At 39.7% G+C, this 20,014-nt stretch overlaps 1 protein-coding gene across 4 annotated transcripts; it reads right to left on the bottom strand.

Moving 5' to 3' along the window:
* Window positions 1-37: 37 nt before the first annotated feature.
* FAM133B (family with sequence similarity 133 member B) lies at window positions 38-14,739 on the bottom strand. 4 transcript variants are annotated; one of them, XR_005952965.1, is made up of 11 exons: window positions 10,834-10,891; window positions 10,175-10,253; window positions 7,916-7,990; window positions 7,710-7,742; window positions 7,250-7,318; window positions 6,557-6,652; window positions 5,317-5,364; window positions 3,576-3,662; window positions 3,247-3,291; window positions 1,436-1,716; window positions 38-162 (listed from the first exon to the last, which is right to left on the bottom strand). XR_005952965.1 is itself a non-coding variant. In XM_041408451.1 (11 exons), the coding sequence occupies exons 1-11, from the start codon at window positions 14,608-14,610 to the stop codon at window positions 1,630-1,632; spliced, it is 741 nt and encodes a 246-aa protein (XP_041264385.1). In that variant the 5' UTR covers window positions 14,611-14,739; the 3' UTR covers window positions 38-1,629. The 4 variants fall into 4 exon arrangements, 3 of the variants coding, with proteins under 3 accessions (XP_041264385.1, XP_041264387.1, XP_041264386.1); XM_041408451.1 differs by adding an exon at window positions 14,587-14,739 and having other exon boundaries at window positions 38-1,716; window positions 10,834-10,931; XM_041408452.1 differs by lacking the exon at window positions 38-162 and adding an exon at window positions 14,587-14,739 and having other exon boundaries at window positions 1,578-1,716; window positions 3,243-3,291; window positions 10,834-10,931.
* Window positions 14,740-20,014: the final 5,275 nt, after the last annotated feature.

Genomic DNA, 20,014 nt, shown 5'->3' with positions numbered 1-20,014 from the left:
AAGACAATTTCTCTTTACAAAGGCAATATGAAATTACCTTTCTCCCACAGATTTTAGTTATGGTTTGCAGACTAATAATCAGTGTCTTGAAAGTCCTGAAATTCTTGGCAACACAACATTTGAAACATCCGTATGCAATAGAGGTAAGTTCTAAGTTAGCACCTGTGCAATGGAAAAAAGGGGTAGATCAAAAATACAATCTATATTTGACTACCTGGGATGGATGGGCATTTGTTAAAGGCTAACAGAAGGTCCAGCAATCAGTATTTCAATGGAAGATGTAGTGAGAATTTAATGTAAACTAAAATCAAATGGTTGCTCATGTTTTCTTGTGGGCACATTTAATTAAAAAAAGCTTTTTTTCAGTTATCTAAAGCAACTAAACTAAAGTAAAACAGCCTTATGAGTTAGGTCAACATTCTGTAGCCCTCAAGTACAAAAATATAAATACAAACTGTTTAAACAGTATCTTTAATGAGATTCTGGCAGTAGTTTTTTTATCTAACAAGACACATCACATAACAGATCTGCCACTGAACTTGCTCAGAGTAAAATCAGCTTCAATATGAAGCTGTTTAGGTATCAAAACCTTGCTTTTTACATGCTAAATAACTTCAGCAAGTGTGCACTTAAACACAGCAATGAACTTAACTATAACTAAATACATACATGAAAATCTTCATGTGAAACGTAATTCATAGAACTGGTTACAACAAATGATTACCTGCATTTTGTTAATTTAAAAATGGTACAAATCATGCAAAACAATTCTAAAGATAACGCAAAGAAAGCTACCAGTGTTTGCAAGAAGTTTTCAATTAAACCAAAATTACATTGAATGAAATGCGCCTATTTACTAGCAAAGGTCTATCACTATTTTGAAAAAGCAGAGGTAAAATCTTCAGGTTTTGACTGTCAGTTATACTGCAAAATGTCATTGCTCTTGCTTAATGCAGAAGCACATGCTTGGAAGCTCAAAACTGCTCATTCAGAAAAGTCTGCTGACAATAGCTCTAGCTTCCCAAGAATGCAGAGATGCATGGATTAAAAGTAGCAAAGATTTGCAAGAATCAAAGGCAAAGGCACCCTATTCAGGTAGCCAAAATGGTAGCATTCCCTTTCTCATAAGCATGGAGATGGTAATGGGGCAGATGATACAGATTTCTACAAAGGCAGCCTTTTAAATGTTATCATTAATTTTCCATTAGCAGACACCAGCTTGTAGTTTATGCATAATATTAACCTGCAGGATGAACTTGGGATTTAATTTGTCCTGATTTACAAATAAAGACTTTTACTAATGCTTTAAAAGACTATTTTTACTATCTAAAAGATTTAACTCTTATTTTCCAATATTTTACACCTCAGGTGGCCTACCATCTCATATTGTCTCAAACATCTAACACTGCTTACTGGAATCTTATCAAAGTTGTACCTCGTGTATTAAGCAGCAGGCAATAACAATGGTCTTTCCCAGCACAGCTGCATCTGGCTGGCTACTGAAAGATTAGGAACATTTCTAAAACACAGGAAAACTCATGCAGTTTGGTAAAGTTTGCTGTCATTTCACAGTTTAAGTTTCCTTTAGTCATTGCACTTCTGTTGATAGTCTCCGGTTGTTTTAAAATATTATTCTGAATCTGAATTTGAACCAGCAGTCTTCTTTTTCTTCTTTTTACCATGTTTCTTGTGCTTCTTTCTCTTTTTCGTTTTATCCTAAAAAGAAACAAAAACCAAAAAACCAAAGTTATTGTATAATAAAATTGCCATCTATTACATTCTGCTAATGCAAAATGAGAACCCAGAAAGAATATCTTTTGAAAGACATTTCAAAAGAGATTTCTATAGAGGCCTATTGAGAAATCACAAAAAGAAAACCTTTACTTGGCAATTTGCACTATTATGAGCAGTCTTCAATTTAAATTTATCTCCACCATGGTACGGCTATTTTACACCTCTGATCACTGTCACTATGACATTTCCTAATCTTTTAAATTATTTTCAGAGCATTATAGATTACTGAGAAAGTAATAAGGAAGTGTTGACCAGTAGTGACAGATTTGGGAATAACTAGGATCTTTACAGATTTTAAATTAAGCGCTTAAATTCACTGTGTAAAATTAAATAGCTCAACTGCACTTGGCTAGACTATCACGTGTACCTTGTTTAAAATAAAACAATTATGATCTCAGCTGTAAATATAAATACAATCAAATTTACCCTACAGGATTCAGTCCTAAAGGTAGTACTCTGATCAATGTAATACAGAAGCTCAGAGATACAATCTTGTCTTTTTGAAAGCAGAATTTCAACTGAAATTCTCAAATAGGTGTTGCATAAATGAAACAATCAGTATTAAAGCTTTGTTTTATACATATTCCTTACACATGCAAATCTTTTATGAAAAAGACCATAAGCAATCACTAGAAATGTTATGGCAAACGGTTCATGTGAGTCTGAAAAAACAAGGAAGTTCCATGGAGAAATGTGTACTGAGTATCACTGATAATCCCATGCCTCTATTCTAGGTGACTAATGTAGACCTTCTGTTTGCCCCAACTCATGTGGACAACTGAGATGCCTGATAAGGAACACTGCTGCTGACAGGGGAGACAGATACAAAGACATCTCAAGTGGGCATTTAGGATCCCAGACCCACTATACTCCTCACTGAGGAACCTCAGGTACATGTGGTAAATCTGGATTCCATATAAATCACGGCTGAACCTTCCTCTCACTTTCACCAACAGATACAAAGAAAAAAATATTGAGAAAAGTAGCAGGTTGCTGGCAGCTTTTTATCTGGCTGGGAGAAGAGTTATAATGGCACAGATGTTGCAGCAATTTTGTCCTAAGGCCCTTTCCATGGTGGCAGAGAAGGCTTAGCAAGGAATTACACACATTGCTAATGAAGGAACAGCCCTGATGTCTGTCTGTGTGGCAAACTGTTCCCCTACTTGATACCACACAGGTATTACTAGTTCCAGGACACTAACACAGAATAAAGTATGTTCTACAGTGTTAAATTTGTATAAGTCTCAAATCACATATAAGTGAAAAATTCTTCTTTAATTCAACAATTGAAAAAGTGACTTCAGCAAGTAAATAGAGAAACTTTTAATTTAGATGTAACAGTAGACTACTGCTATAAAACATTTGTATTTGTGAAAAACGTGAAACTGGAAATTAACCAAGTACAGAGTATTTATATCCTAAAACTACAGTATGAGTAAGAGGGATACTTGCTGTTTTCTCTTTTTCCTCATTGCTTTTCTTCTTTTTCGCTTGCACCTAAAGAAAATTAAACCAAATGTAGTATCCATAAAAAGTTGATTCTCAAGAAAATTAATTCAAAATTACTTGTAGGTGATAGAAGCTAGACTAAACAATCTTTAGAAGTTTATTTTAAAAGGAAAAATACAAACAACTTTGAGTGCACTGCACTCTTCAATTCACTTGTACAGTGCAGAACAGTTTCAACAATGTATTAAATCTAAGCCAATGACTGATTGATTCGCCCATGAATCACTAAGCTACAACCACTGTAACATCTGAAACTGAGGATTCACACTGACCTCCTCTGTCTGATCCGATTCAGATACAGATTCTGATGATAAAGGTCCATCTGCTTTCTTCCTTTTCCTGTGGTGATTTTTACCTTCCTACACAAAGTAATACATTTGTGAGTAAAGTCAGATCTTTCACATTTTATACAACTTTGCTTAAAATTTAAGACTGAAATATCACTTCTAAGTTGTGAAATATTTGAAAATATTACTGACATTAAACTAATTCCATCAAATTACCCTACCAAACTGTTAAAATCAACTTTTAGTGAAAATAATAATTTCCTGTATATTCCTTTTTCTTGTTACCAAGATACAGCAACTGTCTAAAAGCGAGAGGAATAATAACAGTCCCTTCTTTTACATAATAACACACATGGAGGAGTAAGCATTGGAAAACATAAAACATTTCACCACTTTTAAGTAGCTAGTAACTGAAGATGTCTCAATATACACATACAAACACTTTCGTTTCAGACTCTTGCTTTGTTCATGAAAGAAAAATCTCCCTCTGTATTCGTGTTGGAACCAGAACAAGCTGTCCCTGCCAGCTGTACTTTCAACACATCATATTTCACTCCAGTGCATTTAAAAGACAGGTTTTTTAAAATCCTGATGCTGTGTAAGATTCTCTCATTCTGACGAGATACTTTTCTGCTCCCTGCACTTCCCTTGCTGTGGACAAGGCAATGTGTTCTTAAGACTGAAGGTACTTTCTCTCACTCAGTTCCTAAGACAAGAAACTTCTGAAAAGATCTCATAACCAAGTGCAGGATGCAGCCCATCTGACATATGGGGGATCTGCAGGTAGTGGAAGAAAGACCTCTAGTCCCCAAGTACCCTTTGCTTTCAGAGGATGTGTGAAAGTAGGACTACAACAAGGGACCATGGTAGATACTTGGTCTTCAAAGAGAAGACATTCAAAATGATGAGATGGGAAATGGACACTGTAAAATAGAAGCAGGAGCAAGGGGGGAAAAATCAGTACATTTGCTTTAGGCAATGGAGGGTCTGTACATCAACATCAATACTATTGACCAGAGCAGGAGAGGCCAACATGATAAGAAAGAAAGGTAACTGGAGAGAAAGACTAGGGTGGACTCTGAAAGCATTTTAAGTTTACACATCCACAGTGTATGAATAATTAAAATTTAAGGTAATTAGATTGTTTATATTAAAGATAATGGATGAGTGTACAAAATGGTGTGGTGGTGGGCAGGAGAGAGGATTTTTGTGTTTAGAGAAATGACAGAATAAGGTGATTTTTCTTAATCTAATATATTTTTCTCCCCAATTCTTCAAAGCTGTCAGAAGTATCTATAATTATGACTACATTTAGATAAAGAGATCCTCTGCTTATATTTCTTAATTTACAGTAGCAAGTCAATAACCCACCAGGTGTGCCACTGAAAATATCCTCACACACATTTTTGGCTCAATGTAACAGCTAAAGGTAAGCTCCAAACACTAAGGATGCAGCTGATCTGCTGTAGTAGATTAGATACAGTTTTAATTTAACCTTTGTAACAAGAACAGATCCAGTGGTTTTCACTACAATAATTACTAAACCAGGAGCTGAATCCAACTAAGCCTCTACTTCAAATTGGGTGCACTGAATACCTTTTGACTGTGTGGGTTGGGACAGAAAATTTCCACAGATGTAAAATGAGGCATTCAAAATTAAAAAAAGAAATATCTATTATGTATGCAACATGCAGTTCTGATCGAAGGATTCAAAGAATAAAAATACCTTCTCTTTTTCACAGTCTTCCTTTGACCTCTTCTTTTTTGTGCTATCCTAAATAGAAAGGAAAACAAATCACAACAAAATCATTTCATAGAAAAGGAAGAAATCTCCAAGCAGTCTGACCAGTAGTCTTTTTATGTCTGTTGAAGGTAATTCTTCAAGATTTTCCTTTCCACCTTGCAGTTGACTGAAGAATAATATAAAAAGCTGTAATTTTGATGCAGCTGCTAATCTCCTGATCCAGCAACATGAGAAGGTCTGTATGGAATGAGGTAACAGCATCTTTGCAGCACACTTAAGAGAAATCTCTGGGAAGGATACCAGCTATCACTGCTGTAACCATATATAACATGTAACAGTTGGGAATCTTTTTCATTATTCATGTGTGTCTCTGCTGATCAGACCAGATTAAGCAGAAGTTTTCCCAGAGTTTTTTGCAGTAAGGGTATCTCTGGGTCCCTTTATGTAGCAGAAGTTTTTAACCTTCCATTAGCACAAATTCATTCAGGTGTATGCAAATAGTCATTCATTACAATTTATATCTCACCAAATTAGGTATTGCAGTGAAAGCCTGTGATAAAGTCGACACAGAGAATCTTAAAAAACTCACTGTATTATTAATACTTGAGCAAGAAGTACAGTAACTGTACACTGTAAGACAGAAAAATGCTAACATAACAGAACAAGCTGCCTTGTGTATCTTCACTTTTTTGTTCATTCAGTAAGCCCACGTATTGACATTGCTATACTTCAGAAAAGGAAAAAGACAACTTCAATTTAATATGCATTTGGGAAAGGCTCAGCTGTCCAACAGGAAACTACTCAGATATTTACAAAGGCAATGTTCTGGCCACTGCTATCCAGCAATACCTGCATTTTCAGATACAGTGTTCAATTAAATTGCATATTCCGAAGACATTTTAAGTATTAATGAAATATAAAAGCTAATTATTTGAGGAACAAAAAAGCTGCATATGTCTGGATTCAGAAAAATGACTACAAATTGCTGGAATAAAGCACATTAATTTTTTAAAGATCCAATTACTTCCACTAGGCATGTGGCCAGTGGAGGCAGATTCCACACTGCATGTGGAAGATACAAGCGCAGCTCAGGCCCTGTGAGAATACATGGCTTTAAATGTGGAAGATGAAAACCATATTAATATGTTAAAGTCAGAAATCTTTATGGTTTTGTAACACCAACGAAGAAAACTTTCCAAGAGCAACACATCTGCATATTTACCTTGCTGTCTGACTCAGATTCTGAAGTTGTGCTTGCTGAAGATTTCCGTGAGGAGCGATACTTCTTCTTCCTTCTTTTCTTCCCTTGCTTTTTATCCTATCCATAAATATTGTAAAAAAAAGAAGGAAAAACACAAACTTGAATTTATTCTCACTAGAATTAAAGATTTACATTAAATGTAAAGAAAAGGAAACATCAAATTCCTACATGTTACAATGTTCTCCTGAGGAATAAAGTACACTACAATTGATTCTTTTAGTGGAGGACCTTCATTACTCTTCTGCATTGAAAAAACATAAGCTGGTGAAAAATCCAGGTTCTCTAGATTCTGTTTATTATTTAGATGTATGCTGTAGAATCTGATTGTCTGTAACAAAGATTTTTGCTAGAAAGTAAAAAATGGTATTTTTGCATTTTTATGATTAGATAGGGATTCTATTAGAAAAGCAATTCAGTGTTAAAATGGATCCAGTTTACAAGCCAGGATGCCAAAATCTGCAGTGTTCAGACAGAAACTATTAACTAGATACATATGTCTAAAATTCATGACTTTATTATATACAGCAAATTAATAAAAACTAAATAGTTTTATCCAAACCAGCCCTTCAAAATATTCTAAAACATATTATCAAAATCTGTGTTAACTAAAGCTCATGAACAAAACATGATAGATTCCAGTAGGTTAGCTCTTACCTCATCTTCTGAATCAGATGAACTGCTGGAAGAATCAGAGCTTGATGAAGAAGAGGAAGATGAAGACAACTTGACCAAATACAACAAAAAGTGAAGCTTGTGAGATGCAGCATTTTGTCTGGCAAATACTCAAAAACCTATTCAAACACTCCCTTTAAAATGTCTTCATTTTCAAAGCATAACCAATACAATTTTATTTCTGAGAAGCTGGTCTTACATAGATTTTTCTTAAATAAACTTCTAAACCACTTCTAATGGTTTTCTTTTAATAATATTTAATGCTCTTTTCCTCCCTTTAATTTTCCTTGTACCAAATATATGCAAACCCTTTCTAAATAAAAGTTAATTTAGCATCTAAAATCAAAATTACAGCTATACTTTCTCTTTCCAGGAGAACTTAAATGACAAACAGGTACAATCCCAAAGCAAAAAAGCTCAGAAAACTGAAAATTTTGCTCACCCTATTAGATTTCTTCTTTTCCTTTTTCTTTTTCTTAAAAATAGAACAAAACAAATGTTACTTTAGCATCATTTTCTTTTGGCATGCATTTAGGTTTATTAACTTTGATGCTACCTTTTAAAATGTATTCACAAAATTCTGTGTTGGCAGCATTGATGATAAATCTAGTTCCAAACACAGAATGTATACAACTGAAAACAACTTACCTCTTTTTTTTTGGAGGAGCTCTCATTTCCACCCAGTAATTTCTCCCTGTGTTTTTCCAGTTCTTTCCTCCAATTCTGAAAACAAAACCAAACAGAAACAGTAACAGGAGGGTCATTCCTGAGCAGTATTTTTTAAGCTCTCCTCTACCTGACATTATAATTTTAACAAAATCTGGTTTTTAACAAAAAGAAAATAAACAATATATAACATTAACTAAAGCTGTGTAATACAATTGATTTTACAGAAGATTATTATTTAGCAAAATACAGTGTTAATGTTAACATACTTAATGTTCAAGTTATTTGGCTTTAAGAGATGGCCATTTATCTTGAAGGTCACCAATTACAGTATTTTTGCTTTTGTATCACAGTCTTCTTGTTAGAGCACTTTAGAAAACCAGGGCACCCTACCAGAAAAGCCATGATTTTGTCTTAGTTCTAAAAATCACCTGAAACAAAACTTCAAGACAACTTCTCCTGGCCCTTCTTCAACGTACGGGTGTCTCTAGTGTGTATTCTGGGCCTTGTTGGTGTCAGCAATATTACTACACACATCTTCATAGAAACACTCTTCTTTTGTTAGGCCAAGCACACCACATGAATGAATAAAAATCTCCTCTTATTCCTCCTTTTCAGTTCTCCACCTGGTCTCTAGATTTACCTAAAATGTCCTCTTAAAGAGCTCTGAAATATCCAACCTGCCCCCATGAAACTCAAAGGCTGCTAGGTTCAGTGTCACTGTCAGACACAAAATGTGCTCCCTTCTCTATTATTCTGATCCTCACAATGCAGCTGTATTGGTACTGTACTGGCAAAACAACGATGATCCACATGTTGTGCTGAGGGCACAGAAATATCAGGAGTCAAATAACCTGTGCAATGCAGGATGATACACAGATCCCCACATCAGCACACTGTGAATTAGCTGAACGGAGCTGCTGAGGGACATGGCAGATGAGCCAGGAAGCAGTGCTGTGTGTCATGTGCTTCCACGGACCAAGGCGGCACCTGTGGGTTGTGCCCTTTGATACACGAGGCACCCTGAGCTCTCTGAGGGGTCTCACACAACAGCCTGTGCGTCATTATTTTAAAGACTGTGCTAGTGTTACATTTTAAACAGAAATGTCCAACAACTGTCAGTAAAATACAACACCTCGTTCAGAGACTTGCTATCTTTTCAGGCATTCAGAGATATGTTCTTAGGAGCTTCAGGAATAACTCATGGCCATTTCACAATTCCTGCATCCCTTCCTACCCTGCTACCATACTCAAAGTTTGGTAGCTTCTGTGCGTGCCAATTTCACTTATTTCACATTAAGCAAAGATAAAGTCTGGTAAGGAATATTATAGAATACTAAACCAAACTCACCAAGCTAAAACTCAAGAGTGCAAAACAACTGATCCTCTCAGAACAGGACCCTATGGCCCTCCATATCCTGGTACAACTTCTTAGGCAAAAAGGTACAGCAAGAGTACTATGGGTACTAAGCCCTTCCAGTAACAGAGGAGGAGCATAATCTACTTCAACCAGAAACTTACACACAATGATAAAGATTACTGAAGCTTATCTCAAGATACCAGGACCCAAGAAGGAACAGAAACAAAATAAATTTATTGTACACTAATTTCTCCCTTGTATACAACAGGAGTTACATGTGAAACTTTCTAATACTGTGCTGATCTTCAGTAGGTAAAGAACACAAACATCAGAACAGCTGCATTTAAATCAGGAAACCAGCACATGCTGTAATCAGCTTAGGATGAGAGAAAAACAAGTGCTTCATAGTCCTATCTAACTGAAAGCCATTCTTTGTGCTTTCTCCCATAATAATATTACATGTACATTCCTTGCCAAAGACATCTCTTTCCAGTAATGCACTTTTTTTTCACTGTACTTGGCTTCCGTGACCTTAAACAAGTGAATATTAGAACAACAGACTTTGATTTATCATACCTGAAAATGCACTGTTTAATTCATTGATATAAGCACATATATAAATATATCTACATTTGTGACCAGGTCAGATTTGATTCACCAGCAATCTAAAAAATGTTTTATATAGTTTTTTCTCTGAACTGAAAGTAGCTCTTCACTAGTTAAATTGTAAACTCAACTTCCAACATAAATGAAACAAAATAGTTACTCATTAAAAGTTTAAGTGAAGTGAAATGTTATGGCTAATTGATATTGTAAATGATAACAGAAGTAGCATGTTAGATAAAAAGAATCATGTATTAACAGCTAATAATACTACCAACCTCATTCATCTTTTCTTCAAACTCAGCCAAAGCCCTGGATCCTTTCTTTTTCTTTTCTAGTTGCTCTTTCACTTCTTCCCTGTATGAAAAGGATGACAGATCACAATTTTACAATTAATAATACCTTCTTCAATGTCTAACTTTTCTGAAGTTTTTTTGAAGTTTAGCCTTGGTTGAACTTCCAAGAGAAGAATGAAAGCATCTTAGATGTTACACATATGGTAACCTAACCCTAATAACTTAAGTACGGTTGTTAAATCCCTCCAAAAGATCTAAAGCTAACTTTGCAATTAGGTAAATTGTTCTCTAATGTCTCATGAGGGCAGGCAAAGGGATTGAACATAAAGTAAGTTCTTGATACTATCTCAACGTGATGGTTTTGTTGGGTAGGGTAAACGGGATTCTAAGAATAGACTAGCAAAATGTTTTTTTCAGAAATTAATTTGTTTACAAATTAAATATATCTACAAGATTTAGGTATTACAATTTGAGCAAGAGGTAAAATGACATTTTCCTTTTCTGAGGAACTGTTGCCAATAAAATACAGACTAATGAGAAATATACATTTGAAAATGAGGTAGGCACCAGTGACATTTTAGTAAGAGGGAACAAATCTTTTACTGAAGAGGTCAAAAAGGCAGACAAGCAGTGCCACTTACCACGTTGGTCTTGGCCTGTTCAAGTAGTCTTGTATTGTTGGTCCTGAATTTGGGGCAGGACCTCGTGCCCTGGCCATAGCTATGGGATTCATATAAGCCTTGAATATGAAGCAACAAAAAGAAATACCAAATTCATCAGTTACACTATGATACCAAAATATCTTTTTTGTTCTTCACATAAACTTTTTATCACTCCCTGAAAAATAATTCTGACTTGCTTCTAAGAATATAAAAGATTTAGCTACACTAAGTTTATTCAGTCTGGCAGAAAGACTAAGGTAAGTGCTTTCAGTTATAGTCATACTGTGGCAGAAAGAACTGATCCACAAAAAGACCACGTTCCTTCCAACAATTCCCTTTCTTGAGCAATGATTTTGTAAACAAGAATAGTATCATGTTTTCTGAAATATTCTTCCTTGGGATGTAGAAAATGTAATTAAATTTCAGCTCTCCCCCTCTGGGTCCACTGATCCTATGCCTTTAAAGTTCTGTTCAAAATTGCTGACAGGAGTCACTAAATTCTGCATGAAATTTCTTGCACCAAAACAAGCAAGCAGTGGTACTTTGCTACAATTATACATGTATCAAAATTCTGTGACTCAGGGCTATTTAAAGGAGGAAAAAACTCACAAAACCCAAACATACATAATCCCAATGTTATGAGGTATTCCATCTTTGAAACCTATGCATCCTCTTTGTGTTACAAAAGACTAAATTAAAATTTATAATTCATAATCCACCTCATCAGTTAATGGAAAAATTCTTCTGTATTTTTTTCATGCCAGCAATATTTTTTTTCATGTAAAAATGAGGTACATATACCCCCTTATCTCATTTATTTTATCACTATGTGATCCCAACACTTTATTTCTGCAGAACATAACACACAATGTTCTTACTATTCAGTTTGGAGACGAGGAAAAAGATCAAACATCCAAAAAAAAGAGACTTGCTTTGGTTGCCTAATCTGAGACAATTTTTAAAGAGTACATTTTGTAGATCCAAAGCAAAGATCTGGCCATCTGTGTAGCTCCCACATGTCCAACGCTGCTTTTTACCAGGCATTCAGAAACCGCCATGCACCGTAAGTGAGCATTTGTTAAAGCTGCCAGAAGCAGCAGCTGCTGCCTCCCCTCCAGTTGCTCCCACTGCAGAAGCAGTGACCACAGCAATGCTGGGTTTCTGGACTGCAAGCAGGCTGGTGGCCTCCAGCTCTTGGGGATACATTTTTGGTCCTGGAAGAGGCACTCCAGGCTCTGCCTGGGATGAGGCATGTGGCTGGAAGGAAGCACTGCCCACACAAGTTTAGCTCAGATTCACCAGCTGGACCACTCTGAAGCAATCCAAAGACTCTTCCAAGAAGAGCATTTTGAGACTCAAGTTGACTTTCCAACTCTAAGGGGACATTTACTGCCACTTCTTGGGGCTTTGCTTTGTTGCTTTAATTCACACAAAAAGGCTAACTAACATGGCAAATAAACAAGGAGGTGTGCCAATTGAAACAAGTAGCAGATGGAAGTATGCACTCAAGTACATATTTCATATGTGTTACAACACTGCGGCATTCACATGACAAATCTAAAAATGAATAATTGATTTCAGCTTTGAGTGGAAAAGGAGCTCCTTTAGGAATGCAGGACAGCACTATCTGAACACTGTTTTCACTAAAGAAAGTGACAGTTTCAATGCATTAAATCCACTAGAAAGTTGGTTTACTCCAGTGAGCACACTGACTTTTGGTTACCATTCAAAAATTTGTATCTGAAAGCTCTTCTTATGCAAAAAAAAGGTCTCTTGCTGATCTTAAATGAAAATAAAAAAAAAAAAAAAAAAAAAAAGGTCTCTTGCTGATCTTAAGTGAAAATAAGCTACTTTCCTACCTGAGCTAACAAGTCATGAACACCTCACCACTTCCCAACAAAACTCTTTACCTGTTGAAGAGGCTACAGCTATCAAATGCTTATTTTCTACTTGCTCAAACTGCCCCTGGATAACTGGCTAGGAAGCATCCTCCTTTCATTGGCTTTCTTTAACTTTACCACAGCAAGTACTTAATGACTGTGTACTGCTCTATATTCCAGGATTAGGAAATTTATGTCTTAAGACATGTTCTTATAATTTCAACCAGGTTTGTTTATGAAGAATTACTTCACCAATAAACATTTCTAAAAAGTATTTACACTACTTTGCCAAACTTCATATCACCAGCCAAAAGGAGCATGGAAATGCACCCTCAATAAAGAAAGTGATTGTCTGCACATTCATTTTCTTCTTTTGGCAGTTGCTCAGGCAGGTATTAATCAAGGTATTTGCTGCGTAGGTTCCTTGCTCATGAGAAGTGTAAGGCACCTTCTGTCAGGCAGGGTTCTCTGGGCAAGCAATAACTATTGCTGCCTTGCAAGTACCCTGTAGATGTGCCAAAAGCATGTTTATTTTCCATCTCCAGAAAGTCAAAAACGATGGTGTATTTAAGTAGGGACATGGCAGAGAATAACAGTAGAAACCTCTATGATCATACATGAGGAGCAAAGGGTCCTGTATTATAACCTGTCTGTGGTATGTATTGTGCCATGATGGCATAATAAACCTTATACAGGAACATAAAGATTTACTAGCATTGGCAGGTACATCCCAGCTGTCCCATTAAAAGAAAATTAAGAGTAAATAAATACACACGTGAAAACCTTATAGGACATTTCAACCACAGATCCAGTCTTGAAGCCTAATACACTGTCAGCTCTTAGTAGACTCAGTTTGTTTTTTATTTTGATAGGTCAACAAAGCAATAAAAGGGATTTTGCCATCTATCTATATGGTATCTGAGTCCTTCAAATCTATTACTATACTATTCCACCACGGTTTGCAAAGATGTGAATGGATGTGAGTACAAACTCATAGCATATACAAGAAAGAAACAGAGAAAGGGAAAAAAATAAAGTATTATGATTTGTGTTTAGTCTAAAAATTCAGCAGCATACAATGTTTAAGTGGTTACGAATAGAAGGTGAAAGGCTAACTGGTACAAAAACATTTAAAGAAAAATAGGAGGAAGGATGAATGTGTTTCAGTTATGTATGAGCTCAGGCTCTGCAGTCAGGTGTGTGGAAGCATTTTTTGCCTGCTGAGCGCTGGCTCTCGAGGCAGCAGAGTGCTGCGTAAAGCTCAAATTCAGATCTCTCAGCTACAGCTGAATGCCAAGTTTAAGGAAACGCGGCTTAGCCAGGATCAGAGCTACTTCAGAGACTGCTGCAACTCCCATTGGGAACATTTTATTTTTGTACGGACCAGGGCAGCATCTTAATCACCTTCCCTCGACAGATCACAAAACAGGCGTCAGTCACGATGCAGCAGGATTTGACAAGACAATCGGAGGTTCTGCCAGGGAGCCTCGAACACGTGCCGAGGGAGGGACAACCCACCCACACGGGGCTCCGGCAGATCCCGGGGCGCCCCGGGCCGGGCGGGGCGAGGCCCGCCTTTGTCGCCCCAAGCGCGGCCGGACCCCAGTCCCGGCGCCGCGTACCCAGCCGGCCCTCGGCAGCCTCCGGCCCGCCGCGGGCTCCCCCGCCGGCACCGGGCCGCTCTTGCCCCCGCGGCGGCCCCTTCTGCCCGTCCCGGCTGTCGGAGCGCGGCGGCGGCCGGACGGGCCCGGCCGGGCCGAGGCAGCGCCGGCTCTCCACGGCCTCCACGCCGGGGCCCGCCAGGAGGAACCGCGGCTGCGGCGGAGCCCAGCCGGACTGCCGCGTTACTCACCACACGGTTATCCCGCTTCCCCATGGCGCCGCCGTGACCCCGCGCCGCCGCCCGCCGCCGCCTTGGCCCAGCCCAGGGCCCTTCCCCGCGCCCGGGAAGCCGCGGCCCCTCTCGGCCCCGGAGCTGCGGGAGCGGCGATGGCGGCGGCCACACAGCGCCGCCTGCCGGGGCCGCGCGCCTCGCTCCGCTCCGCTCCTGCGCCCGCCCCGCTCCGCCCAGAGCTGCCCCGGCAGCGCGGGGACCGGGCGGGAGGAAGGGGAGGGCAGCGGAGTTTTATTGCGGGGCTTCGGGTGGAGCGGCGGGGAGACACAGAATCACAATATGGGACAGACACACAATATGGGAAGGGCCACAGTGGGTCGTCTGGCCCAACCTCCCTCATTAAGCAGGGTCGTCTTAGAGCACGACGGAGGATTGTGTCCAGGTTCTTGAATATCTCCAGTGAGGGAGACTCCATACCCTCTCTGGACAATCTGTTCCAGCGCTCGGTCACCTGCACACTAAAGAAGTTCTTGTTCATATTCAGGAGAAACTTTCTGTCCATCAGGAAGTTGCCTCTTGTCCTATTGCTTGGAACCACTGAGAAGAGCCTGGATTCACCCTCTTGGCACCCCCGTTTCAGATACTTATACACATTAATGAGGTCCCCTCTCAGTATCTTCTTGAGGCTGAATAGGTCCAGCTGCCTTAGCCTTTTCTCCTAAGAGAGATGCTCTTTGTAGCCCTTCGCTGGACCCGCTCCAGGAGCTCCATGTCTCCCTTCTGCTGAGGAGCCGCCGGCGGGGCGAGGGCCGGGACAGCCTTGGAAGGGGGAGCAGGGGGTGGCCCTGAGGGGGAGCCCTGAAATGTAAATGTTCACTTGCATCCTGGGGCTCTCGTCTGCAATCTGCCTCCCAGGAGAGAGCAGGATTTCGTAGTGAGAGATTTGTCTCCTCTTGATCCATCTGGTGGTCAGTTACAGAGGGAAGCGCAGTGTTCGCTTTTCCTTTTGCCTTCGGTAGATGCACAGACTAAGGTATTATGAAATAGCAGCCTATCCTGACATCGAATTGGACCCTATTTCGGCGGGAGGGAGAGATAAGAAAAAGAGAGGGAAAAAAAAAGGTGTGTACTCATCCCTCGTTAGCCATCTACACTGCAAAATAAAGCATTGTAATATCGGCAGGGTTAATATTACATTAGGTTAATGGAAGTGCTAAGACAAGCCCGGGAGTTACTGGGATCTATTAACTCAGAATTTCAAATATCCTTTTCTCAAAGCATTACCATTAAAAATTACTGCATATTAGTCACAGCTTTGTAAAAATTGAGAAAGGTAATCACATGTTAATACGTTAATCATAGCAAGCACAAATGAGTTTTGTTACTGAAATAGCTTTGCTGTCTTCATACTTGGGAAGAGCTGGAAAAATTGGTGAGCCCACAGGAATTTGTGATACCAAATTGCTTAGTAAAACCAAGAGCAGCCTGTAAGAACTAGAAGAAAACTAAGAAAGTGACTATATTTGCAAGTAAAATTTGTTCAGTTGCAAATTAAATTTAGTGCTTAAAATTGCAAGATAGTGCAAAAGGGAAATTTTATTCCTCAGAAAACAGCTGGTATGTTCTAAAACAAGGATGGCTACTTTGGAAATACACCAAGCAGAAGTTCTCCCTGAGCTGCCTTGCAACGCTGGAGAAATACGTTGAAAACTAAATAAATAAATTGCATTAAAATACATACAAAATGAGATTAGGAGTATTATTAAGTCTATTATAATATCCTTTTTGTGATGCATGGAGAAGTCCTTGCCCCAAATACATGTTCAGGTTTGGACCATTCTGGAGTTACTCCCGTTTCAGGTGGCTGCCCCATGGCACTGCACATGTGTAGACTGTCCCCAGTGCTGTGGCAGCCGTGGGAGGCTCAAGGGTGACCCAAGTTTGGAGCAGAGCTGTCTGTGTGTCTGTGCTGGCACAGCTCCGGGTCTCCGGGGGCTTCGGCTCAGCTGAAGCAGCGGAGGTAATGCCTGGGCTGTGTCAAATCTGCCACGACAGAATGGCTCTTCAGAAATGTTTTGACCAAAGTTGAGCTAAAAGTGTTTATTCATGCCACGTTTTGTGCTGTGAGGCTTTGAGCCTGGTGCCTGGAAATAGAAAGACTTGCCATGGCAGGAAAGCAGGGGTCCAGGGTCCCTCCCTATGCAGGCACTGGGGAGGAGGTGGTCCTCTGCTAGGCATTCCACAGTATTTTAATTAGACCCCAATTAGCTTTTCCTCCCTGAGCTGGGAAGGCTTAAAAGTCTAGCCAGAGAAGCCAGATTTCTAAAATGGATGAAAATACTTAGGGAAAGGACTTCTGTGTGCTAGGAGACTAAAAGATGACCTTGTTTATCAAAGAGATGGGAGGGAGGTGGAGGAGCAACAAAACAGATGAGTTCAAAACGAGAACTCATACAGATAATGTAAAAATCTTACTTTCCTTTTTCAGCAAATGCCAGGGAAATGATACACAAAGACAATGCATTTTAAATTATTTTAAAATTAACATTTATTTCTTTGGTGCTATCAGATGTGACACCTAGCGACATTAGATAATTTTGAGGCAGAGTAAAATAACTTGTATGTGGGTAATGGGAAAAGTAACATTTGTGCTTTTTCCCGCCTTAGTATACTTTCCTTCCTTAGTATTTTGCTTACAGGATTTTTTTTTTTACTATAATTTTATTTTCCATAATTGGTTCTTAGGAACTCACCTTCTCACAGATGAAGGCCAGGAAGAAAATTCTCATGTGAAGAATTGGTTCCATAATTGTTAGACGGTTGGATTTTCTTCTGTGGTGTCTTGCTGTGAGCACTGTCAGTGATGAAGCACCAGACAGTATCCAGATCCCTATAGGAGCTTTTATGTAATGCTGTGTATTTCCATTATTTTCCCCTTTTTTTCCCACAATTAGCTATGGCTAATAAATGCATTTGTGACTCTGGTCTCACTGCAGTTCACTTTGTATCTGTCCCTGGCTGGACTTGTGCTCATAATCTTATAATGTGCTTAAAGACTAATTTGGAGTGTCACATAATGTAAAGGTAGCTTTTTATTTGTCTGTGTTGTGACTGCTGTTTATGTAATTGATGTTTGTAAAAGACTTTCATGGTTCCTTCAGGTTTCTAAGGGCAGCACAAAGTTCTGATTCTAAGTTGAAAATCCTTTGATTAGCTTTGCAGTAATTTCTGTCCCTGTGTCAGCTTTCATCCAGAAGCTGACGTCTCACTGAATGCTTGAGCTGATAGTTTTTAGATTCCTGGATCCGGTGGCTCGTTGGAGGCCGCATAAGTAGAAGATACTTGTATCCTACTCTGAAGAGAACTTAATGAACTTCACAATCAGCTGAAGCTGTATTTGAGGTGTTTTGATGAGGATGTTTTGGTTGAAGTAAAACCAGAAAAAATGCAGCTTGTTTTGGAGCCTAAGTCATTTTGTGTTTGACTCAAAACATACACTTTTATCATTTCTATATACCCAGAAGTGTTACTAGTCATATTTATAGCTGTGTTGATTTGGCACAGACTGGTTTTTGGTAGTGGGGGAGGGCCACTGAAGTGGCTTCTGTGAGAAGCTGCTAGAAGCTATGTCTGAGAGTCAACCTCTGATGGCTCTGAAGACGGACATGCTGCTGGCCCAATTAGAGGGGTTGGTAATGCCTCTGTGATGACATATTTAAGAAGAAAATCAAAACAGGGATGGGTAGTTTTTTCCCAGGAGTGGTGAAGTCTGCTGCTGGGGCCATCTCAGGGTGGCCTGCAGCGAGCCCTGCCTGCCTGGTCACCCCTGTGAGCCAGCTGTGCTGCAGACAGAAGGGCACAAAGGGAGGCGTTAAATGGCGCCAGCGCTGTGGCAGGTGGCAGGGCTGCCTGTCTGGCAGTGACAACATAGTGAGGAACTCTCTGGCACAGAACCTGGGTGAGATTGACCTCTCAGCGCTGCAGGATCCTGCAGGAATCTTTCAACTGGTGGAACTTGTTGACAGTGGTACCTACGGGCAGCAGTTCTTCTAGTCAGAGAAGACGAGGAAGTGAGGACATGTGAGGGAAAACAACATGGCAGCACCAAAGTCGGTGGGAAAAGAAGGGCAGGAGGTGCTCCAAGCACCAGAGCTGAGATTCCTCTGCAGGCCATGGTGAAGACCATGGTGACACATGCTGTCCCCCTGCATCCCATGAGGTCCATGGAGGATGCAGAAATCCACTCAGCCCATGAGAAAAGCACTCACACCGGAGTGGGTGGGTGCCAGAGAAAGTTGTGATCCAGTGGGAGACTCGAATGGAGAGAGAGGGCCCCTCCTTCCAGAGATAGAGGGCTCTTGCTTCCAAACTATAACAGCCTATCCTTAGAGGACTGCACCCTGTCGATGCGTGACCCATGCCACAACAGTTTCAAAAAGACTCTTTGTCTGTGGGAGGGACTCACATTGCAACAGTTTTGGGAAGACTGCTGTTTATGAGATTGAAGCCATGAGATGTTCATGGAGAACTGTCTTCCATGGTGATGGCTTAAGTTTTAGCTTTCATATTTTCCAGATTCTATACTGCCTTCGTATAACTCTGAACTTATATAATGTGTTAGCAAGTTCTCTTTACAGTTTATTTGGACAAAACAATACTTTTCCAGCCCGAGAACCAAGGACACTGTTGCAGCTTCAGGCCTAAAAAGTATAAACAACAGCAAATTGCGGAGAGCAATCTAGGAGGATGGGACTTCATAACTCGAAGCTGTAATTGGACAATTAACCCCAATATGTAAATGGACCAAAACTTACAAAAGTGTGAAAACGTGTGATCCATCATCGACCTTGGGTGTAGCCTTGGCTGGGCTCTTGTACTGCCCAAGGTGTATCCTTTGAAGGCCTTTTTAATAAATACCTCCTTTATTCCTTTAACACTGTCTAGCTTCTGTTCTGGGTAGTCTCTCAAGGCATCAGCAAGAGGGACCCAATGGCATAGCAGAGGAAAGACTTCTCTCCCTGAGTGAACAGAAAAAGGTCTCTGGTGACAAACTGACAAAAACCCCCAGGCCCTGTCTCCCTACGCTGTCGGTGAGAAGGAGGGAGGGATGGGGGAGAAAAAAAGATAGTTTAAAGGCTTATTTTGCTTCTCATTATCCTCCTCTGATTTTGTTAATAATAAATCTACCTTATACCTTTAAATATGAACCTGTTTTGCCCTTGGAGTGTTTTCTCCCAGTCCTTATCTCAACTCATGAACCCTTAGTCAATTGTTTTCCCTCTCCTCTGCCCAACTGTAGCAGAAGAGGGTAAGCAAATGGCTTTCGTGGGTGCCTGGCATTTGGCCAGTGTCAAACCATGACAATAACCAATCAAGAATAAAACAGTCAATCAATAAAGTGTGCTCAGCTCTTTAAAAGATGAAGATGAAAATAGCTGAATCTTAA

Source organism: Onychostruthus taczanowskii, unplaced genomic scaffold (assembly GCF_017590055.1).
Source record: "Onychostruthus taczanowskii isolate IOZ18803 unplaced genomic scaffold, ASM1759005v1 scaffold3, whole genome shotgun sequence".
Taxonomy (NCBI): domain Eukaryota; kingdom Metazoa; phylum Chordata; class Aves; order Passeriformes; family Passeridae; genus Onychostruthus; species Onychostruthus taczanowskii.
The sequence above is the reverse complement of the archived record's forward strand: the minus strand, read 5'-3'. Positions and strand labels throughout refer to the sequence as shown.